Below are 27,009 nucleotides of genomic sequence, written 5' to 3' on the forward strand. Positions count from 1 at the left end.
CACGCAAATTCGTTCTTTAGCTTTAATCGCTACTTTCCCTCCCTCTTACTATCTTTTTTTTTTACTTTGGTTCAAACTTGTCAGGCACCGTGCTGCCTTCTGGGAGTTGTATTTCTGTAAGCTGACGGCCTTGATCAAAGCGCTAGGACCATGGACTACATCTCCCGAGAGCCTTTGCTGCAAGTATAGAGCTGCAAAAATGAGCTTTTTGCGCTTCCATAATCAAACTGCTCCATTTTTCCAAGGAGGCCTCTAATAAGAATATAACATTTGTCATCGTTTAACTTTTAGGGTTTCCCATCTATGATCCAGAGAACTACATCTCCCGTCATGCCCCGCGCGCGCTCGCAGGCCATGGCCGGGATCTTCCGTCAGTACGCTCCGCGCACGCGCACTTCCTATTCTCACCCACCACAGCTGCCAAAGCACTATACCCCCAAATGTAAGATGGTGGCCGTCTGGTTTTGAGAAGCCACCGAAGGTAAAACGGACAGTGAGTTACCGGAACTAGGCCTCATCACTTTTACCGGAGAAGCTTACACAGGAGAAAGCAGCGGACTCCCGGCTACAGTCAGAAGAGAATCAGCAGGAGGAGCCGCCCCCTCACCGCCCGCCATCCCCAGGCACACAGCGCAGGAGGCGGTACGAGGGTAAGTGCCGGGAGCAGGCCGGCTGACTTAGGAGGCCTAGCCTGGGCCCTACCCCACCCACCCCCCTCCCAGGGCAGGCCAGCAGCGACTACCAGGGCGGTGTGAGGGGAGCAAAGTGCCAGGCCTCAGCCACTCAGACTGCCAGGCCTCAGCACTCCCAGACTGTCTGCCCCAAAAAAGGCAAGGACTGGTCAGAGACACCCAGCTACCTCCTGTGGCATAGGGACTGGCCATGCGTGAGTGGCCTGACATGTATGTTAAAGTGTACCTGATTGAGAGAGTGGTTGATAAGTGGAACAACCTCCCAGCAGAAGTGGTAGAGGGTAATACAGTGAGGGTATTACACGCATGGGACAGACATACGGCTCCTGAATCTAAGACGAGACCAACGACTGATTAAGGTTTGAGTCTTTACAGCAGGAGAAACGGGCGACTTGACTGGGGCCGGTCTGCCGGTAGGGTCTGTGTTTACATGTATGTAGCCGGACGTGTCTGTGTGCAGTTGAGTCGAGTAGGACGTGTTCGTGTTCAGAATCCCTGCCTGTTAGTTCTAATACTGATGCTTTTACGTGGGAAGAAATGACCATTTAAAGAGAATTCTATATAAACCCATTTCAACTAATTAACCCATCTCATGGAAGCATCGGCCCCCGTCTAGTCGCCCGTTTCTCCTGTTGTAAAGAATCAAACCTTAATCAGTCATTGGTCTCGTCTTAGATTCAGGAGCCGTATGTCTATCCCATGCATGCTTAATACCCTCGCTGTATTACCCTCTACCACTTCTGCTGGGAGACTGTTCCAGTTATCTCCCAGCTTTTCAGTAAAGTAAAACTTCCTTCCGTCCCACCTGACCCTCTAATGTTAGATTCTGGCTTCTTCTTGTAACTTTTCTACTCTTTTCAAATAACCCCCCTCCTGCACTTTGTGTTTTAATGTCTCGCCCCTATTCTCTGTCGTATCGTTTAACGCTTTAATCCTCGTTACCAGCCACCAGCGTATCTATAGTTTTATTAGAATTTATATCTTCCTGCGGCGTGAGTTTTAGTTACACAATTAGTGGAGACAACGGCGACCTTTATGCTCCCACACAAAACACTCTGTTACCAAATGTTCCGGGAGGCCGCTCAAGATTTAGTTTTTTGGCAGGGGGTTGCAGACGTCGTACCCGGTAAATCGGTTCTCGTTTGCGTTGTTGGATGTCTACTTTGTGGAGCATCAGAAAAGCCGTATCCTGACAGCAAGGGTATTAAACATGCGCGGGATAGACATCCGGCTCCTGAATCTAAGACGAGACCAACGACTGATTAAAGTCTGGGTCTTTACAGCAGGAGAAACGGGGGCCGGATGGGGCCGATGTGCCGGCAGAGTCTGCGCTCCTCTGTTTCTCTTCCTCGTGTGTTTTGGGCGTCACTCCGTGACGGGTTATTACAGACAATCATAGCCGTCAGCCACCTCCTTTTTTAATTTGATCGATCCGAGAACTTCAGCGGAGCACCGAGGCCTCGTCTGTAGATCGCCGGCTGTCGGGAGGCTCTTCCCAGCGGTTTTTTGCGGTTGCGTCTCCGGACGTCTTCCCCGCCGGCGCTCGGGCAAAACGAATGACGTGCAACTCTGCGGATCCCGTCCACCGGGGCCAGGAAGGAGCGATGTCTAAAATACTAACATTTCTGTGCAAAGCATCTCCTTGCCGCTTAACCAACTCTTTCTTTATTATTATTTATTGTTTATTGTTTTATATTGCGCCATCATATTCCTTAGCGCAGTACAATGGGTATCCCGCGTGATTCCGCATCTCCGCTTCGCTTCTATTAGCCGTTACTCCAGGGTTATCATCTCTCGACGAGCCGCTCTCGCCGAGTTTGACTTGAAGGCTTCAGCGTGCGGCGGCTGCTTCGTGGCGGATGTCCCGCTGGTTCGCCAGATACTCTAAGGGAATCCTCGCCGTTTTATGCATTGCGGGAACTTTGATTGAAAGACCTTTTTTCATCCTAAAATAATTCTCGTCCTCTGTAATTGGGAGACTGTAGCGCAGCCGTGATGCCACGCCGCAGATCTTTTAGAAGAAAAGGATAGTTCGTGTATCCTATTTTAATGATTTCTTTTTTATCCGTTATCACTGAAGATATTTCCGTGAAGCTTGGCCGCTATATATTTAAATTATTCAAAGCACGGTAGCTCCAGGGACCCCCGGAGGGACGGACGCTGCGGGGAGGTCAGGGGGCAGCCGCCTGTCTTCCAGGGTAAGCGGCTGCTCACCGGAGTGCTGCTCGGCTTGCAAGACCCCAGGTCAGCACAGCAGACCCCCTGACCGAGACTAAAAGCACTCATATGAATATAAACAAACATAAAAAGTGTAAGATCTGGGTTTTTCTGTAGGTATCCGCTGCTTGATTTAGCCGGACCCTCCGTTACAATTCTATCAATCTATTTGTGGTTATAAGAGTTCCGGGTTCTCTCTGCCCCCCCCCCAGGCTTTTTATCTCGTAGTGATAGTGTGTTTTTCGGGGCCGTCCGTCGTTTCTTCGCTATCTGGAGGCTTCGGTCAGCGGTTTGCTGCCGGCTGCTCTGTTGGAGTTTGCAGGGCTGCAGGAAAAATCACATTTCGGGCGAGCGATCGCTGCCCTGGCGCCGTTTACCGAGCACAACCGCTGTTATAAAACGACTAAAAAAAACAAAAATAAATAAATAAAAGTGAAACTTTACATGAAACAGAAACTCAGACCTGAAATGGTCCTTTCTGTGTGACCCCAGATGGTCTTTAGATGTACAGAGAACAGACCACGTTGAGCTGGGGGGCAGTAAAGTGTGTGTGGGGGGTAATTCAGTCCATGTTTTATGTGTACAAACTCAGAGATGAGAAGAACATTTTTAGGCAGACTGAGGATCATGGGATTTGTAGTCCACAAAGATTTGACCCGTTCTGAGTCTGGCGAGTCTTTGAATGCGAGCATGCGTGTCTATAATGCATCCGGGGGGGCTATAGTAGGCAGGAGTCCGCGGCGGTGGATCTGATGTCTGAATAAAAGACGACCTCGATTATAAGAGAGCTGTTTTTTCAGATGATTTTAGAAGAAAAAAAAAACATCTCCTCTTATAATGGAGTAAATACGGTATTTTATTAATTTGTATATAGTTTTTTTATATTCTTTTCTAATTATCCTTATTAATCTGCAGTAAAAATATCCGCTTACAAGTTTTTATTTTGAGTTCTCTTGGCAGATGCGATCAAAACGGATTTCTCAGCCGAGAGCAGCTCTGTGTGTTAATTGGACTTTAACTTTATAAGGAAGTAGAGAGACGGCAGTTTGGTGAAACCGGCCCTTTAAATGCTGCGCGGACAGATTAACTCGCCGGCGTGAAACTGAAAACAACCTGCGCTTTAATCAATCATTTTCCCGCAGAACACAGCTTTCTACTCATTATGGGGTAGATTTCACTTTACAGATATGTTTGAGATCTTTGCTTAATTTTTTTCCCGCGGTCCCCAGCTTATTACAGACTTTTAATCAAAATATCTCCAAAACATCCACAGCGACCGACAAGCTTTAGATATCCTCAGTAAGTATATATGACCGTTCAAAACTTTGGGGTCACTGAGCTGTTTTCATGGAAAACAAGGAGATTTCTGGCTGTAACATAATTACAAAAGGGTTTTCTAACCATCAATTAGCCTTTTAAACTTGGGTCAGCGAACACAACGTGCCATTGGGACACAGGAGTGATGGGAGTGATAAAGGGCCATTGGAGCACAGGAGTGATGGGAGTGATAAAGGGCCATTGGAGCACAGGAGTGATGGGAGTGATAAAGGGCCATTGGAGCACAGGAGTGATGGGAGTGATAAAGGGCCATTGGAGCACAGGAGTGATGGGAGTGATAAAGGGCCAGTGGAGCACAGGAGTGATGGGAGTGATAAAGGGCCACTGGAACACAGGAGTGATGGGAGTGATAAAGGGCCACTGGAACACAGGGGTGATGGGAGTGATAAAGGGCCACTGGAACACAGGAGTGATGGGAGTGATAAAGGGCCACTGGAACACAGGGGTGATGGGAGTGATAAAGGGCCACTGGAACACAGGAGTGATGGGAGTGATAAAGGGCCATTGGAACACAGGAGTGATGGGAGTGATAAAGGTCCGTTGGAACACAGGAGTGATGGGAGTGATAAAGGTGCGTTGGAACACAGGAGTGATGGGAGTGATAAAGGGCCGTTGGAACACAGGAGTGATGGGAGTGATAAAGGGCCGTTGGAACACAGGAGTGATGGGAGTGATAAAGGGCCTCTGTACGCTTTTGAAGAGATTCCATTAAAAATCAACAGTTTCCAGCTATAATTTTATGGCCAAAATCTGCTTTTATTTCCAAAAAAAAAAGTGACCCCAAACTTTTGGACGGTAGTGTAAATATTTGCTAAAAAAGAATTAGTGACAGTTCCCTAGAATGTGGAGCTGAAACACTTTTTTTTGGGGGGGGGGGATATATAATAGCTGTTTTTGAATTTAAAAAAGTGTTACTGAAATATACATCAAATAACAGAACTGGTCCTGCTGACGGAGTGAAATTGTGACGAGAAACCAGCCCTGTTTGCTTGGGATCCGCTGCACCCAACAACAAAACCTGAGTCAGGAGCAGGCTCACCTTTGGTCACGCGTTTTTCTTTTTCAATGTTTTTGTTGCAAGTTTATGTGAAATGATTATGCAAATAGCATTTACTGTCACGCTAAGTGAATTGGCTTCTGGTCATGTGATATTTTGTCATGTGACTGTCTGAGTAGGTTGTAAATTCTGATTCATGAGTTGGGAAAAGAATGCGTTTACCGACGATGTTCCTCCACGGTGAGCGTTCTGGAATCTTGGCTTCCTGTTTCCTCCAAAACTCTGGATTATTTAAAGCGTTGCATGTAGTTTTAGAGCTCGTTCTGCCCGATTTTTGGTTTTGATGCGGTTCATTTTGAGTCATAGTGCCTCGTGTTGGAAGAGGGAGGTACGAGTTCTGAGTTCCATGTACACTGCAGTTCAAAAATTTGGGGTCACTTAGAAATGTTTTTGTTGAATGAAAATCAGATTTGGATCAGAAATCCAGCACAGACGGGGTTAATGTTGGAAATTAATCACTCCTCTCTTCCAATGGCCCTTTATCACTCCCATCACTCCTGTGTTCCAATGGCCCTTTATGGATGGGTGTTGGTGCAGAGTCGCCGGATATGGATGAGTGTTGGTGCAGAGTCGCCGGATATGGTTGGGTGTCAGTGCAGAGTCGCCGGATATGGTTGGGTGTCGGTGCAGAGTCGCCGGATATGGTTGGGTGTCGGTGCAGAGTCGTCGGATATGGTTGGGTGTCGGTGCAGAGTCGCCGGATATGGTTGGGTGTCGGTGCAGAGTCGCCGCATATGGTTGGGTGTCGGTGCAGAGTCGCCGCATATGGTTGGGTGTCGGTGCAGAGCCGCCAGATATGGTTGGGTGTCTGTGCAGTCTCGCCGGATATGGATGGGTGTCTGTGCAGTCTCGCCGGATATGGTTGGGTGTCGGTGCAGAGCCGCCGGATACGGTTGGGTGTCGGTGCAGAGCCGCCGGATACGGTTGGGTGTCGGTGCAGAGCCGCCGGATACGGTTGGGTGTCGGTGCAGAGCCGCCGGATACGGTTGGGTGTCGGTGCAGAGCCGCCGGATACGGTTGGGTGTCGGTGCAGAGCCGCCGGATACGGTTGGGTGTCGGTGCAGAGCCGCCGGATACGGTTGGGTGTCGGTGCAGAGCCGCCGGATACGGTTGGGTGTCGGTGCAGAGCCGCCGGATACGGTTGGGTGTCGGTGCAGAGCCGCCGGATACGGTTGGGTGTCGGTGCAGAGCCGCCGGATACGGTTGGGTGTCGGTGCAGATCCGCCGGATATGGTTGGGTGTCGGTGCAGAGTCGCCGGATACGGTTGGGTGTCGGTGCAGAGTCGCCGGATATGGATGGGTGTCGGTGCAGTCGCCGGATATGGTTGGGTGTCGGTGCAGAGTCGCCGGATACGGTTGGGTGTCTGTGCAGAGCCGCCGGATACGGTTGGGTGTCGGTGCAGAGTCGCCGGATACGGTTGGGTGTCTGTGCAGAGTCGCCGGATACGGTTGGGTGTCTGTGCAGAGTCGCCGGATACGGTTGGGTGTCTGTGCAGAGTCGCCGGTTATGGATGGGTGTCGGGTACGTGTTGGTATCTGTAGAGTTTCCGGTGTAAAGCGTAATAATTAGACGTGCGTCTGTTGCCGGTTTGGTGAAATCGCTCTGCTATGTTGTATCTCTTTGAAACTAAAGTGGTGCCAGCGCTGAACCACAACTCCCATGATTCTCAGTGTTCACAAACGGCTGCCCCCCGTTATATATATAATTCTATCTCTTGCTATTACAATGTAACAGATGTGAAGGGAGGCAGAACGAAGCGTTCCCGGTGATTTCTCGCCCCGTCGGACTCGCTCGGGGGCTCTGATTCCCAAATGGTGTTTGTCTCCCCCGGCGCTCCGTGCCGTTCCTGCATTCCGGGGCAGAAAGATTCCCGATTCCCCCCCACGACTTCCAAATCATTTTTATGGAATCTGCCACTTTTCTTGTGATTTCTTGCATATTACATTAAAGCCAAATAGATACTCAAAGCGAACGGCGGTCCGCGCCGGCCCCTATCCGCCAGACAGAACCCCCCCATTTGGTTCCCGCGGAACGGGCCGTCTTGTTGTTGTTTTTGTGTATCTGCAGACCGAAGCGTTAGTTGTTGTATTTGTTTGATTCGCCGGCATCGATTTCCGCCGCTCCTTGTGTCGGCGTAAAGAACGTCTATTAATAGCCCCCGGGGGGGGCATCTCGGAATTCTCTGAAAGGGCCTTTCTGTTTGAAACAAGCAGCGTCCTCTGGAGCAAAAAAGCGGTTGCCATGACTACCGCTGAAGCACAGCTCGGTGCCAGAAAGCGAGGCCGCCAGCCTGCGTTCCCGTTAACCCTTTCACGTTACAGCATGGCACGGCGGTGTCATTTAAGGTGACTCGGCTGGATGTTTTTAGGCCGGAGCGATCAGAAAGTACGAGATGTCTATAAATTCACCGATCCGCAGCGCATCGTTTACACGTTGTCGAAAAATGTGCATTATTATCTTATTTATACGGCACCAACAATTCCTGCGGCGCCTCTTACAGTCCCTACGTTACGGGGGGACCCTGCTTACAAGCGATACATTGTGCGTTAAACTCTTTACTAGAGATTGTACCACGCTGCGTAATATGATGGCGCGATATATATATCGGTATATCGCTTTTATTGGCGTCCGCTTATCAAGTAGCTGTGCCAGGATCTGCCGCCTGGCAGAGCAGGTTGCGGATGTCAACTTTGAATGTGCCGGCTACACGCCCCGCATTCCTGCACTACACGGCTCTCCGTGATTGGCTCATCAGGGAAGGCGTGTCCTGAGAGCTTCCGCAGCCTCGGGAAGTTGGTGATTGTTTCTGGTTGACCTGGGAGAAGGAGCTCGCCGAGACCTCTAAAAGTAAAGTACATCATGGAGTACTTTGAGAGCAAAGGGTATCGTGTTGTGGTCTGGCTCAACACACGCAGACGAGGTGAAAACAGTAATGAATGAGAAGCAGAGGACAAAAAAACACACAATATGTTTACATAAAACATAGGCAGACGTGGCATGTTTTATGCCGGGACAGCGGCTCACTGAGTTATTATTTTTGCCAGGAATGGGTTAATTGCTGATTTTCAGGTTTTACCTCTATTCTTCAGTCCAGCGTCCAAAAACACGCAAGACTTTTTTTCTCTTGCTTTGGATCATCACCAGTGGCAGCTCTCCCCACCCTTCAGCCTTTGTGATCCGGAACGGCGTCAAATGTTACCTTTTTATTAAACGCTCTCTTACCCAATAATAACTTTTTTCAAAAAAAATGCAAAAAATTATTAGCGGCGCTGCGTCACAAAAGCACAGTTTTATTTTTTTGGCTCCTATATTATTGTTATGGTAACTTTTTTTTTCCCCAGCTCGGTTTTGGGTAATATTTTTATTTAAAGGAGCAAAGTAAGTAATCCGTTTACTAGGAAAAGGTTGATCTTTAAAGCTGACCCTCAAATCCAAAATGTGAAAAAAATATATATTTTAAAAACAAATATTTGTATAAATGGGGGCAAAAATATATATTATATAATTATATATATATATATAATATTATATTATAATGAAAATATGTTCCCGGAAGGTATTTTTTGTCCGAGGTCCGGGATATCTCTCCGGCCCTCTGTCACCGGCAGCCGCTGTTCATTCGGCGGCTCGATGTTGGATGTGTCGGCGGCGCGCATGCTGACTCAGTGAGGCATGCCGGAGAAGATGCTTACGCGGATGAAAAGAGCTGCCCGCTGACACCAGGCTAAAAATAAGCTCCTTGCGAGCGGGTCCACAAAGACGTATGGAAAGCTTAAAGCCTTCCCCGCAGGAGTAGTGGTTACGCGGCGCGTCTGTCCCAGGGAGTTTTTCTCTTTTCCGATCTAGTACACGTTACTTTTTGTACCGTACGCGAGTTGTATGTATCGGCCGCCTTGATTCGCCCAGCTTTTCCCAAATACACGATTATTTTCTTCAAATTGTCAGCCTCGGGTTTCGGAGGAGGCCGAATAATCTTACTGTGCAAACAGAGCTGTTTGTGTAACCGAAAGCTCTCTTTGCAGTTATTCCGAGCGGTAAAGAATTCTGATACGTAAAGCAGGTCCGTCGATTAATCCTCTTATACAACCAGATAATAATTCTATGCATACAGATTAAGAGGGTCAATAATTTGGGGTCACTCATGGGAAACGAGGGAATTTCTGGCCGTAACATAATTACAAAAGGGTTTCTGACGATCAATTAGCCTTTTAAACATAAACTTGGATCAGCGAACACAACGTGCCATTGGAACACAGGAGTGATGGGAGTGATAAAGGGCCATTGGGACACAGGAGTGATGGGAGTGATAAAGGGCCATTGGAACACAGGAGTGATGGGAGTAATAAAGGGCCATTGGAACACAGGAGTGATGGGAGTGATTAAGGGCCATTGGGACACAGGAGTGATGGGAGTGATTAAGGGCCATTGGAACCCAGGAGTGATGGGAGTGATAAAGGGCCATTGGAGCACAGGTGTGATGGGAGTGATAAAGGGCCATTGGAACACAGGAGTGATGGGTGTGATAAAGGGCCATTGGAACACAGAAGTGATGGGAGTGATAAAGGGCCATTGGAACACAGGAGTGATGGGAGTGATAAAGGGCCATTTGAAATTAACTTCCCTCCTGTACTTTTCAAAATCTTTGTATGCCCTTCAGCCCAAACTATTGGCCCCGCGCCGTGTTCTGACCAGCCCTTGCTTCGCGGGTGTGAAGATATCGCCCGTGTATTAGCAATGCCCTCACTTATCGGTGCTTTTCTCTTTCTTTCAGATCTTCGCATCAAACGGATTTTAATTTCTCCCCCACCCCCCATTAAGTTATTACAAGCCTGGAATATTTTTTTGTTTGTCTGTTTTTCCTGCGTTTTTGGGATCCCAGAAAGATGTCCCGCAGCCCCGATGTGAAAGAAGACCCAGTGGAGTGCCCCCTTTGCATGGAACCGTTGGAAATCGATGACATCAACTTCTTTCCCTGCACATGCGGCTATCAGATCTGCCGGTTCTGCTGGCATCGTATACGCACAGACGAAAACGGGCTTTGCCCCGCTTGCAGAAAGGTCAGGCTTTGTTTTCAATGTTTTTATTTTTTTATTTATTATTATTTATTTCATTTTTATTTTATTTTTTTATTTTTTTAAGAAGTGATATGGCCGGTCGTATTGCTTTTTTTTTATTATTTTTTTTTTTTTTTTTGCTTTTACGTGCTTGTTTTTTTTCTCAATTAAAAAAAAAAAAATGTATTTTTTAGGTATTATTGTTATTGAAAGGACCTGCTCTGTCCTGCTGCGCCGGCCGGGCAAATTTCTAAATGCCTCTCTTTCCGCTGTAGCCATATCCCGAGGACCCGGCAGTATACAAACCCCTCTCCCAAGAGGAGCTACAGAGGATAAAGAATGAAAAGAAGCAAAAGCAGAACGAGAGGAAACAGAAAATATCAGAAAACCGCAAACATTTGGCCAGCGTGCGCGTTGTGCAGAAAAACCTCGTTTTCGTAGTGGGATTATCACAGCGGCTCGCAGACCCAGAGGTACCAGAAACATCATTTTCGGTAACGTTACGTGACCAGTTTTTGGTTTTTCCCCCCCCCCCTGAACTGTATAAAATTTGCTTCCTTGATCATTCGTTTGTTGGAAGCTCTTTTAATATGAGCTTAATCTTGCAATAGAAACTGCAGCCTCCCCTTATGTTTAGGAGAAGCTGCAGCGAAACACGGTCTGACGTTTAAAGGGGCTGCTCGGCTTTTAATAAATGGAACTGGTTAGAGCATTCATTCAGATACTGTTTCATTCTTGTGTACTTCTTTTTTCCAGGTTTTAAAACGACCGGAATATTTTGGAAAGTTTGGTAAAATACACAAAGTTGTCATTAATAACAGCACATCCTATGCAGGCTCACAGGTACGTAGTGGAAATGTGTAACGCGTCACTGCAGCATGTCGCAGTAATTAATATTATCATTATTATTATCTTTTATATATAATTATATATTATCTTTTATTTATATAGCGCCCACTATTCACGCAGCGCTTCTTGCGATACATATATTAAAGGGGTATAACAAGACATTAGGTGGAGAGAGCCCTCCTCGCAAGCTTTGTTGCCATCTTAATTGGACACCGTAGAGGTGTTTAGCGATTTTGTTAAAAAATACATATTGAAATACCTAATCTTACTTGATGATCTAAAAAATACCTGTATATATTTAGATGCAGCAAACTGCCGAAATGGACTATTATATGTGTGTTTTATGTGAAAATAGGACCAGTGGCCTCTTTAAATGAGTTAATTAGTACGTTTTGGAACACTGGATGAATCTCTGAGGCCTCTCTGTTATATTACGTTACATTTATTTATATAGCGCCAGCAGATTCCGTAGCGCTGGTACAATCGGTGGAATAATTTAGGCACGCGTGATAACAAACTGGTACAAAAGGAGAAGAGAGCCCTGATCTTATGAGCTTACAATCTAGTCGGTGGGGGGATGCCAGAGAGATTTCACTTTCTATGGCACAAGCCCCCCTCTTATTACCCTTCTTAATAAGCATGTTTTTCGGCCTTACTGCGAGCTTCCCGTCTCTTATGTTTAGCGGAACAGAGGAATCTGCAGAGCTTGGAGTTTAGGTTGAGATTGGCTGAGAGTGATGAGAATTTTAGTCTACACGGTAAACCACTAACTGCGTGCCTGGGGTGTTTCACAGCAGATTAACGAAACCTATAATTCTTCTCGTTACGTTTCCCGTTTATCCGACCTTCTGTGTAATTCCGATCGCCGTTTAATATTTAAATGTATCTTTCATCAGGGCCCAAGCGCGAGTGCGTACGTAACGTACATCCGGTCAGAAGATGCACTCCGAGCTATCCAGTGCGTCAACAATGTGGTGGTAGACGGCAGAACACTAAAGGTAGGTGAAAATAGTGCAAAAGTGTTAAAAAAAAAAGCGTCTTAAAATATGATCCATGATGGGTTTGGGGCTTTACTGATCCGGCACTAAAAACCTAAAAGTCACAATTTTTGCGTAAAGCCCTTTCAGAGACCCCTATACACGGCATATAGTCACGGGAATATTTGGGGGCACGGTTCAAAACAGCGCCGTTATATCTTACTACTTCCCCGTAGCAGCTTAAGTTCTGCCAAAATAACTCGGCGTTTTAGTTCCTTTTGAAACGTTTCATACAAAAGCCGCCTTCCTCCTGCATCCAACGAAGGCCGCTGCCCTGAATACAAGCAAACGTTTTTTTTGTTTTCGAGCACAAAAGACTTTTCTGCCGCGAGAAGGTTATGTACTGTACTTCTTCTGCGACTCCGAGGCGCTTTAAACGGGAAAACATTCGGATCCGCGCGGTAAACCTCCGCTCTCGTTACTGAATAGCCGTCCTTGGGTGGTAAAGTCTTTCTCGGATCCCTCGTTTCTTTTAGCTTTAAGTGTAACGTTCTCGCACTTCAACGTTAATGACTCTGCGTGAATCGGCCTCTTATATAATAAACCATTCCGAATAATGCGCTTTTTAATTCCGCAGCGTGAATTATTCTCAGTTCACCCCAAACGACTGACACGCTGGGGTTAATCTTCTAATTTTATCGTTTTAACTTGGATTCGGGCTCTCCGAGGCATGACCACAAGTTCTGCGAGAATGATTCACGCCGCGGAATTAAAAGCGCATTATTCTGAATTGTTATATAAAAGGCCAATTCACGCAGAGTTATTAACTGGGTGAGAGCGGCCATGTAGGGTCTCCTAATGTCTCTCCATGGTCTGTGGCGTTGCTGACATCTTGCATATCGGCGACCATTTACTTTTTAGTAATTGACCCCTTCACGACAAAGCCCGTAGATGTACAGGCTCCCAATGTATTGCCCTTAGTGTGTTTAAGGTCAACCCGTTGTCGTTAAGGGGTTAAAAGGGCAATGTCTTCCATGCTCATCTCCCACCGGCTCCACAGCGATGTAATCTTTCAGTTTTATGGAAGAATTGGTTTATATTCCGATAGTTGAACGTCTCTTGGACGCAGGAATAGTGGTTTTTGGTCGAACGCGTTGCCAAAATAAACATTTAGTGAAGCAGCGCTGTACGAATAACAACTAAAAATAATTAAAATGTGCAGGAAAATGTAAAGAATCTGTGTTATAAATAATACAATGAACGTGATAACTGTGACCTGTTCTCTCTCCAAGGCATCTTTAGGTACTACGAAATACTGCAGCTACTTCTTAAAAAACATGCAGTGTCCCAAGCCAGACTGTATGTATTTACACGAATTAGGGGACGAGGCGGCCAGCTTTACAAAGGAAGAAATGCAGGTAAGATGAGGCCGTCGCTGTTGTGCTCAATCATTGCTTCAGAATTATATTCTGGCGCTAATAGTAATCATAATATTATTGATTTATATGGCGCCACCATAACGATGTTAATCCCTGAGCATAAGACCCCGTTGCTCTATACAGTAATGAAGATGGGCATTAACAAAAAAATTATTTTTGCCCCACGTAAACTGGAGGCGGCCATTGCCGTCGGTCATGTGATATTTTGGGTGACTTTCCTGGCTCAAAAACCACACTGAGCTGATGCTTTACGGCGATGTTTAGTGAAGCATATGTCTACACATCTATTAGGAAGAATGTGATTAAGACTGAGCCATTCTAGCGTTTCCCGCAGGCAGTATGATATGGGTGTAGAACTAAAAAATATCGGGTTGTTTTTCTTTTTTTCCAAAACATTAAAACAAGTAATAATAAAATAAAAACCAAAAAAAAGCTGTGGGACTTCCCCTTTAAAATGTTGGCGCATGCGGTGTGTTTTTTTTTTCTATTAAAGCCGTTTTTTTAGCATGTACCTGCAAGCATAACTTTTTTTTTTTTGTCTGCACTTTCTGGACAATGGAAACCTTGCGCAATTTCTAGTTATTCCACTCGACGATGCCAAAGTTGGAATTTAATTACGCCTTATAACGAAGGAATTTATAGCAGGTTATTAAATACTAAAAAGCCACGCAAAAGGCCAACAGTCACGCGAGGTGCTAATCGCTTTCCAACCCGAGTGTAATACGGCAATTAACATACTAATTACAGAGCTTGTTATAATGTTAGAGATTAAAAACAAAAAAACCGCCCGCATGCAATTAACATGAAAAGGTGGAACATAAATTACCTCCCGGTCCGGTAACAATGATACTGATAATCACTAGAGACAAAATAGGCGAAATAGATTAACTGACCATTAATAAAGGCCATAACTTGTTTTTATGAATTAAAGGGTACAGCCGCCTTGACGTATGTGTGTGTGTGTGTGTGTGTACACGTACGTATGTACAGGGGCCAACAAATGTAGTCTAGATCTAGGAGCCAGGGAAAAAATGTAGGAGTCGGGTGTGTATGTATTTAATAAATATAATATATATCCCATATCTCACAATATAAATATATATATAAATAATATACAAAAGGGTTTATAAATGATTGGTCTATACATTAAATATTTGGCAAATGTATATACTAGTGTGTATATGTGTGTGTGTGTGTATATATATATATATATATATATATATGTGTGTGTGTGTATATATATATATATATATATATTTTTTTGATATTTATGGTGATCCACTTAATACAGAATTTATAAGAGAAATAAGTGAAAAATGTATCAATTTAATAATTGATACATTATTACATTAATTTAATACATATGAATTGCTCAATAAATTGTAACCAACATACTTATACACTATAACATGATGCAGTAACGGTGTTATATGTCAACGTCTGCGCCGAACGCCCTACAGTTGCATTATGCACACATGCATATGCTAATTCACACTCTAATACCATACACTAACCCACGCACAATAACTCTAGCTCTATACATACTGACTCTACACTACCGTACTCCCATACATACACACACATGCATACAGACTCTACCCCCGCTTCTTTATTGAATAATCAAGACTTCGGAAGTTCCTCGTTCTTCCCGATACAAATACATAAAAGAGCCGTGCAGTCATACAGATTAACGGGGTGGCTTTCTTTCCGTTTAACGTGAACATTTATTGTCATCCTACAGGCGGGCAAACATCAAGAATATGAACAGAAGCTCCTGCAGGAGTTATACAAGCTAAACCCCAACTTCCTGCATTTGTCTACGGGTACCGTCGATAAAAATAAAAACAAGGTGACTCCGATACAGAGGTATGACGTGTAAGTACCACCGGCATACATCCCACCTGCCTCCTATCTCCTTATTTCTCTATACACTGTGGATGTTTGGAAGGGGGGGGGCGTTATAATATGATGGCAGTATAAACTTGTCTCTGTACGGAAATTTTCATGACGGATCTGAAGGACTTTCATTATCTAGTTTCAAGAAACTGCCTGCTAGAATTCTGATACACGAATTTACTGAAATTGCGTGTTTAAAAGTTCAAAGATGTGAGAGATGTGCTGTATTCCATCCCAATAGCATCTGGCTCGTTTTACAAATCAAAGAGCGCTTACAGGACAAACGGTTCGGCTCAAGGAGTCGTATGAATGAATATCCGGGTCTAAGGAATTATCCAGGCTCGCAGTGGAATAAAGCTAGCACCGTTACCCAGGGCCGGACACCGCGCCCCACAGCCAAAACCACATGGGTTAATACGTTTTTCAGAGTGCTGCATAATCTTAAAAGTAGGGATTCCAGTAAAAAAAAAAATGGAATTTCCAGATATTTAAAGCACCAGTTTCATGGTTTTATTATTCTTCTAGAAATAGGATTTATCAATGTCTGTATTTTTTTTCCCTTATATCTAGTTTTTTTTCCTCTATTTAAGCGCTGCATAAGTTGTTGGCGCTATATAAATGAAAGATAATAATAATAATAATAATAATGGTGGTGCCTACAAGGAACTGGTATTTTTAAGACGAGTGTCTTGATCAGTGCCTCATCCACTTAGCACGCAGTGCCCACACAAGGCGTAGATGGTGTATGAGTAATTGATTTGCATACAAGGTCATTTAAATGGGATTATTTCCTTTCCTTGATGTATTTTTTCTCTCTCATCTTCTCTGTTGCGACCAGTTATTCCAGTTTTATTTAACAAGAGTTAACATATTAGGGAAAACATGAAATAAAAATGCTTTTAAAAGTTAGGAGATGTGCAAATTAACTATATTCTGGTAATTGTTATGCGGAGCCGCGTGTGATACCACAAATCGGGAAAGAGACAGCTCAACAAATATATTAACCATGTCTCTTGATCTATACATTGTATAGATCTGTGGTCTTTGATGTTTTGGCAATTAAACTCATGGGAGCTCTCAGGTTTTTGTCCAGACTCTCAGGGCTTTTGCCCCAATTTTAGAGTCTTGGGCTAAAGGGGCAGATTCTAAGCGTCTCAGAGTCTGACTCCTTCCTGCTACCCAGCTGTGATCATATATAAGACCCCCCCGGTAGCTGCTTTTGCTCCCAGTATGTTATGTTTGATATCCCTGCTCGAATGCAGGTGACTCAAGTGTATCATTACATAATGACAAGCGAAGGTTTCCATGAGGGCCGGTATTAGAGCCATTTGGGTAACACATTTGGCGAGTCGCCACATAGAATCTTCACCATTGCCCTGTAAAAAGATGGCTGACAAGTCAAATTGTAAACCGCGTTTGGGATAGTTGGTTTGTTTGGTTTTGTCTACGAGTGCACCATTAAAATGTAAACTTTTATTCCGAAGAAAAAAAACTGAGATATAAAGGCAACAGCGTTTTCTATGCATCTTGTATCGCCTGGACACAAGCCTGTCTCCTTCACGCGCTTATACACTGAAGGGGGAAAAAAGCCCAGGGAAGCGATACCTTGGTGGTTTTTATAGTTTAGGTTCTCTGTTGAACGTGTATTGACTTTTTTTTTAATTTACTCTTGTGTTCTAAAGTCTTGAAAGAATTCCAGAAGTTCTTTATTCTATTCGTAAAATTCTACAGATTTCACTTGATCTTGCTTTCGTTATTAGCTTGTCCGTGAATTTTATTTTCGCGTTTTGTCACTCATTCCGGTTCATATCACATTTTTTTTTCTCTTCTGTTTTTTCTTTTTTTCCCTTTTTTTGTATTTTTCTCCCCCTCCCTGTTCGTTTTAGACCCAACAGTAATAACAAAGAAGCCTGGCCGTCCTTACAGAGTTCGAGCAGGTCTGCCAACGGCTTAACATTGGAGCCCAGAAAATCACCTCCTATCTTAGACAGTGGCTTAGATCCCGATCACATGACTCCAGACGGCCCCGACTCAGACTTTGGGTAATTGAACTGCCTCTTTCTTTTAGGTGGTTCACACAATCACCCCGTTTACCCTCTAGTCCTCCATTCATTCCTCCTCTTTTCCTCTTCAACCCCCCCAGCGGAAATCGTTTCATCTGCCGGTGCCTCGGGTTTCATTTTTAACCCCCCAAGAATGTCTCCACAGGGACACCATACTAAATGGGGATGATAACCAATAGCAATGAAATAATAAACATTCTAAATCTCTTTAAATGACAGTTTAGTCGTTTACTAAAAATACTTGACCGGAAAAAAAAATGGAATGGTCTTTTTTTAATGTTTTCCTTAAATGTTTAAGGCTAGGAATACGTAAGATCATGGCCGGCTGCCGCTCGATATGGGATCGGTTCCAACAAACATTTAACCACTTTTTTCCAGCTCTTTATATGTTAATGAATATGGCTGCCTTCTTGAGGTGGCTTTTTTTTGTCCCCAACCCCATTAACATGTATTGTCCCTGCTTTTTTGGTGCTAAAAAAAACCATTGTTTTTCGCAAATTTTAGGCTGTTTTGGGAAACCGCTGAACCTAATGTTTCCAATTTTGGCAGGGTCATAGAGGACGAAACGAGGTACGTAGATGGGTTAACTCGCAGGTTTATTACGCTGATACTTTGGGCTTAAATTGGTTGTCCATGCATGGAAAGATCACTCTCCATCAAACTGTAAAAAATCTTCTGACCATTCATCACCTTGATACTTGAAGTTAACCAAACAAAATCCTATGAATGAATAGAACACGGTATGGGAAAATAGAATTGTTCCACCTAAAAAGAGCAGTTTGGGGTCAAAAGTATTAAATGCAGTGAAATCTCCATGGAAACCAAGGAAACAATCATGTGCTTTAATTCAGATGTTATAAGAGGTGTTGCATCTTAGCCGCTCTCTATAAATATGTTGCCCGGAAGGAGTAAAATGCTGGTGTCTCTAAATTGCCTACGCGTTCCGCCAGACAATCCTCGGCTTCCTGATATTCCAAGTCAGCATCTTGTTGAATGTGTCGGGTCTTTTCTCTCTGCAGTCCTACGCATTTTTTGGGGGGGGTTGCATTATGGATATAAAATCATCTAGCTATTTAGTTTATTACCTTAAATACTGCAGTTTTTTCATTTTGGCACTTTGTTCCCAAGACCGATTATTTATTTTCCTAACCCAAGTACCCCTCACACACCAAACCTCTGATCATCGGGTCTTCCGCGTTTTCTCTTTGACCAAACCCCACTCCACTTTTTCTATAGATTCTTTCCTGTTAACAAAAATACTTTTCTGTAACAAAAACTTCTTGCATTTTTCTTCATGTCCAGTACTAGCATCAAAACTCCACGGATCACAGTTGTGAGTTTCTTCTTAACAATTTGTGGCCTTCTTCTACTTCTTCTTCTTATGCCTTTTGTGCATCTGTTGAGGTCCTGTTTTTTTTGTACATTAACCAAGTTTTTGTACTGAGCCTCCTTCATGAGGACACACGGTGGATATCGGAGTTATCATATTAGTAAAGGACTCAAATTTGGGTTTACGATGAGTATCTCTGTTTATAAAAGGCTGGTTACTGTGGGAGTTGTCAGCCATGCTGGGTATCGATGTTAAAGCCCAATCATTGGACTTTTTTTTCGAAAGAGCAGGATATGGATGCGGGTTGTTCTTGTAAGAGACGAAGGTTGCGGGGACCACTGATGGCCTGACGGGGGCGGGATGCGCAAAAAAGCCAAAAATGTTTTGGCCACAGTATTTTAATGGACTGGTGTGGGGTATTTATAGCAAATCAAATAAGCCATCATGTCACGAGCAAGGAGCCTGTACACACGTGCATGCATTCATACACACACACTCATTCATACACACACAGCAACAGTCTTTAATGTGTGTTTCGCATCTGTGCATTCATTTTTCTGTTAAGGTCAATCAAAAGTTTTATATCTTAAATATATCTTAAATGTGTAGACGGAAGTTTGCATTTGTTTAGAACCTTTACAATCTAAAAGTTAGCTCCCAACATACAAATTATGATGCCGGTTGCATATAGCAAATAAGGCTGTGTTGTTGGCTTTATTTCCATCAGTGAATTTTTTTTTACCTGGAATCCCTTCTTTTAAGACAGACATTGTGCAGATCTAATATACGTTTCCATGCACTCTGGTATCGGACTGGGGCCTTATTGGTACAGGGATGTTTGATGGGAAGGCACGTAAAGGGTTAGTTTTTTTTTAAAACAGCAGCCATTATCTCCCATTATAAAGAGACCTTAGCCTGTGTTTATAGGTAAGTCTTGTAACACAGTGAAGGTTCTCTCTGCGATTATTGATATGGCGCCTTATGCTGCGATCTCCAGCGCGTTTCACAAACAATAATTTGTTTCCCTTCTTTTTCGTAGTTCTGTCGACAAATCTCCAGAATCGATAAGTATAGGAAACGGAGATAATTTACAACAGGTGAGTGACGATCGGGAATGAGAGAAAAATAATAGCAATTGAGCAAGCATATACTTCATATACCGTCGTGGGATGTAATGCCTTATTGCGGGGACGGCTTGTTTTATTAACCCCTTAGGGATTGTTAAGCCGTTTAAGAAGTGATAATCTATCATTATTTTTAACATTTTCTTTTTTTTTTTTCTTTTTTTTCTTTTTTTAACCAAGCTAAACGGAGGTTAAAAAAAAAATAGAACTCTGTTAATCGGAATGACAGCAATAAATCATTTATTCTACCTGCCGGCGTTTTTTCTCTTTCAGATATTACCAAGCGACACACCTTCACCTCCGCCAGGCTTATCGAAACCAAATCCCGCCGCCCCCGTCAGCTCAGCCAATCACAGTACGCGGTCTCCCTTCGAGGAAGCGGTGACGGAATCCCAGTCGTTATTCTCCGACAACTTCCGACACCCAAATCCTATCCCCAGCGGGCTACCTCCTTTTCCCAGCTCCCCACAGACCTCCAACGAATGGCCCACAGCGCCAGAACCTCAGTCTCTCTTCACATCAGGTACTTAGAGATTCTCAATAGGTTATCAACCTGGGTCTAGAGATCCCCTGGATCTTTATCAACCTCGATCTAGAGATCTCCTGGATCTTTATCAACCTGGATCTAGAGATCCCCTGGATCTTTATCAACCTGGATCTAGAGATCCCCTGGATCTTTATCAACCTTGATATAGAGATCTCCGGGATCTTTATCAACCTGGATCTAGAGATCCCCTGGATCTTTATCAATCTCGATATAGAGATCACCTGCATCACTGTCACAGTTTATTTCTTGTAACAAAGTTACATCACTATGTGCTATGAGAAAAGTTGGATGCCTCGTTGTGGGACCTGGTTCTATAACAACCCAACACCAAAAATATATCGGCACCGGTGAAAATAACCAGCGATTTAATATATATAATTAATCCAATGCAAAGAATATTGGGCTCTTATGCGGGGGGGAGGGGCAATAGTGTAGAATGTGAAACATTGTGACAAATATAAAGTGTGAGTGTGCGCGTTATAATTCACTCCTGTAGTTTCGGGATTAGTGTTTTTGTACAGAACGAGCCCGTTCTTGGTCTTCACAAAGAGCCGTTGCTTTGTCTTCGCAGAAACGATCCCCGTCTCCTCGTCCACAGACTGGCAAGCGGCGTTCGGGTTCGGTTCTTCCAAACAGCAAGAGGACGACTTGGGTTTTGACCCTTTCGATATCACCCGCAAAGCCTTAGCAGACTTGATCGAGAAGGAACTGTCCGTTTCGGACCAACCCGCGCTGTCGCCCACGTCCGCTCAGAATCCTTCTCCTCACACTACTGCCAAAGGGCCAGGATCTGGCTTCCTCCACCCCACCGCCGTCACCAACGCCAACTCCATGGGCGGCACGTTTTCAGCCTTGCCGCAGCGGTTCCCGCCGTTCCAGCACAGAGCGGTTTATAACTCGTTCAGTTTCCCCGGCCAGGCCGCACGGTATCCGTGGATGGCCTTCCCCCGAAACAACATCATGCACTTGAACCACACCGCAAACCCGACCTCAAACAGTAATTTCTTGGACTTGGCTCATCCTCCACAGCACAGCACGGGTCTGGGCGGCATCCCCATCGCAGGTAGGTTTCCTTTCATCGCCCGTTCCGACCTCGGTGTCGCTTTCATTTCTCCAGGTTTTGGGAAAACTCGTCCGTTTTTCAGAGGAAATAATGATTTAACTTTCCTAAAAATGAATTTATCATTTTGTTCATCTTTTTCCCTTTCATTTAAAAGGATTGCAGTTTTGCTTCTTTTTATATTTTTTTTTGGGGGGGGGGATAATGGATGCATGGAGTCCCTTTTTAAGCAGGTACTGGTGAAATCTGGATTGAGGTCTCCGATGATGGCAGATGGATCTTGCCCGTTTTTGATGATAATTTTACGTTCTCTGTTATCGGGCAGCGACTGCTTGTAATTCTGAAGCATTCCACTAGGAGGCGCACTCGTGTTATTTTTCTAGGAATGCGCTTCAATTACGAGACTTTACCCTTAAAGTTGTGTTAAGTTTTTTTGCATTTGGAGCAAAATCCCCTTTTGTTGTTGCGCAGGGAAAAATGTTTTTGCCATAAGAGAGGCGTGTATATATATATTTATATATATGTATATTTGTATCCTGCAGTTTGAGACCTTTACGGTATGCAGGGTAATTATTGAGGGTAATAAGTAAAACAATAAAACCGTATCCCACCGTGTGACGCAGGAAAGTAACTTTGGAACGTATTTCCACCGGTCCAAATATCCTTTTCCTAGACTTTGCTTTCGTTTGATGTCGGCCGTTGGGCACAGGGTAAGTATTACTGAAGCATGGTACAGAAGTGGACAGGGAAGCTGTACAGAGTTTCTTCCTGAAACACCCTGCTGAGCAGCAAAGCCCGCTCCCTACTACTACTTTGCGTTAGATGGAATAATGTTGGGTTATGGTATGTCAGTAGCCAATCATAATCTGTTTTTTGGGTTGTTTTTTTTTTTTTTTGGATCAATCAAGTGCATCTGTGGTGGGTCGTTCCTTGGGGCAGATTTTGTGTTTTTGGGGGGGGGGGGATTTTTTTTTTTTCACTATACCTGCACTTTAATGTTTTCTTCAAGCTAAGCAGCCATGCCGGGGACTGCATTAAGACCCGTTTAAAAGAATAAATGTGGAGTATGCATTTTTGCGGTGGGGCCTTGAGCGGCGAGAAGTGAGCAGCGCCTTACAATACAGAGTGTTGATCGCCACCTCCGGCATTCGAAGGGTTAAACCACCAGTCGCTACCGTTTTCCCCCATCGCCCCCCTTTTAGCCTGTGGATGGCAATGAGCAGGTGCTGATTAAAAAATAACATATCGCGACTCAATGACCTTTAACCTTAAGAGCGTCGGCGTCCATAGGGTTCCCGATATAATAAAATGGTTATGCTGGCCGTATATAAACCGTACATCATGCAATATCCTTACCGTCCAAGTTAAAGTCCACCGGCAGGGGTCCTTTGTTAATAAATCATTCCCTATACAGTTCTGTACACTAAATAAACCCGTTACCACTCACAGCATAAACAAGCAACGTATAAAAATCCCACCCTTTGTGTATAACCTGATCAGCATGATTATTCCTCCCCGTTACATATCTCCCCCCCCCCGCCCCGCTGTTAAGGTGATAATAGCTGCATTCTAAACCATTACACTCCTTACCAAACAATAAGCTATAGGCGGTTTTAATTAAATAAAGCCCATTGTGATTAAAGACGTTCCCTGTTTAAATATAAATGCAAATGGTATGGATGCGCGAGAGCCGTCGACCTCTACGGCGGCCTCTGTGATGGTTACGGACTTCTACTTCGGCTCACCGAGACAACGCGGCGTGTGTTCCTCGAGATGGAGTATGCTGGCCGGAGTAAAGCTTTGAGACCCCGAGAGGGGGGGGGTCAACTCAATTTACGACCGGATCTATGTGCTAAAATATAAGTTTTTGCAAAATCGGTAAAAAAAACAAACGCAAAGTAAGGCGGACTCGGTCGAACCGGTTTCATGATCCCAAAAACTAAATAAAAGTGAACACTAAAAAAAACAAAAAAACACTATCACTAAACGAATCTTCACACGCTAGACATTTCTTTTAATGAGTGACATCACCCATCTGATTTCTAGCTTTTCCTACAGTTTATTTTATTTTAATTTTTTTTTATTGTGTTCGTTTCAATTTGGTCGACCTTAAGTACGATTTAACGACGGTTGTCCCCTTGTTAGTTTTTAAAGAGATCGTCAGAGCTTTTCATGTTACAGAGAAGGCTAAGAATTTTAACATTCCGCTCACCCTAACCGGAAGATTCTAATGTCAACTTTTTTATATATTTTTTTTCTTTCTTTTTTTTTTTGTTTTTTGTTTTGCTTTGTTTTTTGGTAAATCTCCCAGACCACAGCAATTCAGTAGAGAGTAAAAATGTGAAGGAATGGCAGGACGGGCTAAGGGCACTTCTACCCAACATTAACATCAACTTTGGTGGGCTCCAAAATGCTTCTAACCCTTCCAGTGCGCCAACCTCCAACACTGGCACCACCAACAGCCTGAACTGGGACAATCCTGGCAGCTGGATGGACCCCGCCATCATCACAGGTAACCATTTCTCCGTCATGATAATACCCAGAACCCCTTTCTGCCGATACATTAACACTGTAAACAGACCCTTTTAATCAGCATCTGCGGTAATCGGGGAAACCCAATGGGCCTTTTTGGCCCCCAACTGGAGAACGTTCTTCAGATCCATGTTATGGAGGCCCTGACGTAATAATGGGTTTGTAATTAGATGTCATACTCCACATCTGTTCTCCCGAGTAAACCTGGATCTTGCCGCGCCGGTGGGTCTTGCGGCCACATAAGCTTTGGGGGGGGGGCGGGCAGGATCCGTTGGCAGAAGCACCGAAACGTCAGCCGTGTCTAACTACGTGGGACAGAAAGCGCGGCCTGTGGCCCTTTCAGGATGCTGGGTTTTGACCATGGCGGGTGTTAGAGGTGGACCCGCGTGTAACATTTTACCCACGCGTTGTGAAGTTCTTTCAGGTGTATAGGTAAACGTATGTGCTGTTATGTCGGACAAGCGGGCTTGCATGCCCCCCACACTGGCACCTTCCCAGGACGGAACCCACTCACCAGTGGGTCTGGGATATTTATTCCCAGGGAAGATATCCGCTATGTGATAAGGGCTACGCTGCAAAATGATTTACTAATTTACTAATCTTAACATTTGCCTCCTTTCTCTATACCCTCCTACCCCTACCCCCACCCCCTGCATGCAAGAGTCTAACCAAGACCCCCTCCGCGCCTGCACGGAATACCTTTCCATTGGTTTTTAATTGCCTGCCACTGATTGGCTGCTTCAGGTGATATGAAAGTAGATCTATGGTGGGGGAACAGTGTGTGAAGCAGCTCATGATCTGCAGCTTCTCCTTAAGCTATGTCTTATTTTTTTTTGTAATTATGATTGTTTGTTTTTGAATTTATTTATTTTACAATTCTGATTGCCTTACAGATTTATGCTCTTTTGCTTAAAACTCTAACCATGCAGCCAGACCCCCCACCAAAAAAGGTGTAATCACGCGGAAACTTCTTTCAGTTTCTGCAGCAGCATCCCATGAGTGCCTTCCTCTTTGTCATGTGACAACATAATTGACTGATTAAGTATATATTTTCCTTGCAGTTTTTATTTAAAATATGTAGGTTTGGCGTCCCCTCCCCCCATTTCCTGGCTTACTGGTCATAGCGAATATATTTGTGTACTTTTTACAATTGATTTGTGAATATTTTTTTTGAAATTATTATTTAAAAATAATTGTATTCAATATTAATCTGTCCTTTGTCGCCTCCCAACCAGTTTGTTTTTTATGTTCTAGGTATCCCATCATCCACAGGAAATGGTCTAGAACCTTTGCAGGACGACAATCCGCCACACTGGTTAAAATCACTGCAAGCGCTGACAGAGATGGACGGCCCCAGCGGCTCCTTACCCCCCCACCACCCTCACAACAACCTCTTCAGCACACAGATACCCCTACACAGAGCCAACTGGAGCCCATACCCTCCCCCTACAAACCCAACGTTCCACTCCCCACCACCCGGCTTCCAGACAGCCTTCAGACCACCTACAAAAACCCCTACAGATCTACTACAGAGTTCGGCCCTGGACCGTCATTAAATATAAGGAACTGTTAGAAATTTGGGAATTCGCCCCCCACCCCCCCTTCGATTTCAATCAAAATCCAATCCTCAGTGTTTTCCCTCTCGTAAGATCCTTCTCCTCCGACCCTTTCCAGTACAACCCAGGATTCTACGGCTGCCGGCAACAAGGCCACGTTCCGCAACCGGTCGCCGGAGACCGCACCATCACCAACCACCGTAAAGATACGGCCGACGGCGACAACACCCGACGCGTTTCTCCGCCTCTGCCCCCCTGCACCCCCCAACAATCAAACGTAAAATATCATTAGAACCCGAGAGAATTCGACAGAAATCGGCAAACGGGATGACTTGGTCTGCTGCGCGACGTTTTCTGTTTTTCCGACGCTTTTTATTACGTGATTTATCAGCGAGAAGAAATAGAGGAATAAAAGAACCTTTAGGAGCGAGGAATAGAAATCTAACCAACGATCACTAATCAAGGCGGTTATTATTTTAATCGTTATAGAGGGCACCCCTCGGGTTTAAACGCCAATATCAGTTTTCGGTTTTGAATGATTTTGTGTTTTTGTTTTTTTTTTATTTTAAAAGTGCCATTTAACGCATTTCATTTCTTCAGGACCAAAAAAAAAAAAAAAAAGGGGTTGGACTAACCTATCGAAATCACCGAGCCCTTTTGGCGAGAGCGAGGGTTTCGGCGGCGGTTTATTAATTTGGCGACCGTTTCCGTGCTTAGCGCGTTCGTAGTTATTTTTTTCGTTAAATGCCTTGTGGAGTGGTGCTTTCCGAGTACGTGGCAGCAGACCAGAAAAAAAAAATCATTTAAAAATGCTGTGATTAACTGTGTTGTCGGCTAAAAATATTCCCTGCTTTTTAATGAGCGTTCAGTCTGCCTGTTATTTTTTTTTTTTTCTCTCAGATACGGCCATAATTTAAAAAAAAAAAAAAAATTAATCTTCAATGGTGTTGGGGTGATTGTCGTTATTAACATTTTCTGCAGCCCCCAAACATCTCGTAAATTTCCAATCATCATGGTCGCATTTTCTACTTAACTAGTTAATTGCTGAAACGCTACCAGATTTTGCAAGTACAGTGCAATAGGATTTGCACCTGTCAGTGCATGTATCGGGAAGCGGAATTTTTTCTTTTGTTTTTCATTCCCTGGAAAAAAAAAAATATATATTATATATTTTATATATATTATATATAATATATATTTTTTTTTTATTTTTTTTTAAATCTGGATATCAAACCCACAGCTACTTGGATGCGACGGAGCAGCATCTGAAGTCCCAT

The 27,009-nt window shown here is 44.2% G+C and overlaps 1 protein-coding gene across 9 annotated transcripts; it reads left to right on the forward strand.

Annotated features, from left to right (window-relative positions):
- Positions 1-388: 388 nt before the first annotated feature.
- On the forward strand, positions 389-26,595 carry CNOT4 (CCR4-NOT transcription complex subunit 4). Of its 9 annotated transcripts, none has more exons than XM_053462207.1 (14): positions 389-650; positions 10,077-10,362; positions 10,635-10,853; positions 11,116-11,202; positions 12,105-12,206; positions 13,478-13,603; positions 15,366-15,499; positions 17,407-17,562; positions 18,088-18,153; positions 19,953-20,010; positions 20,311-20,560; positions 21,156-21,647; positions 23,956-24,156; positions 25,431-26,595. In XM_053462207.1, the coding sequence occupies exons 2-14, from the start codon at positions 10,189-10,191 to the stop codon at positions 25,730-25,732; spliced, it is 2,367 nt and encodes a 788-aa protein (XP_053318182.1). In that variant the 5' UTR covers positions 389-650; positions 10,077-10,188; the 3' UTR covers positions 25,733-26,595. The 9 variants fall into 9 exon arrangements, with proteins under 9 accessions (XP_053318182.1, XP_053318183.1, XP_053318184.1 ...); XM_053462208.1 differs by having other exon boundaries at positions 15,366-15,490; XM_053462209.1 differs by having other exon boundaries at positions 390-650; positions 10,635-10,832.
- The last annotated feature ends 414 nt before the right edge of the window (positions 26,596-27,009 follow it).

The sequence above is a fragment of the Spea bombifrons genome, chromosome 4 (assembly GCF_027358695.1).
Source record: "Spea bombifrons isolate aSpeBom1 chromosome 4, aSpeBom1.2.pri, whole genome shotgun sequence".
NCBI classification, from domain to species: domain Eukaryota; kingdom Metazoa; phylum Chordata; class Amphibia; order Anura; family Pelobatidae; genus Spea; species Spea bombifrons.

Bases quoted from the DNA above. Each gene is read 5' to 3' on its own strand.
- CNOT4 (XM_053462207.1), top strand. From the start codon at position 10,189: ATGTCCCGCAGCCCCGATGTGAAAGAAGACCCAGTGGAGTGCCCCCTT. The intron at 10,854-11,115 runs GTAACGTTACGT...TCTTTTTTCCAG, and splicing joins TACCAGAAACATCATTTTCG to GTTTTAAAACGACCGGAATA. The intron at 21,648-23,955 runs GTAGGTTTCCTT...TAAATCTCCCAG, and splicing joins GGGCGGCATCCCCATCGCAG to ACCACAGCAATTCAGTAGAG.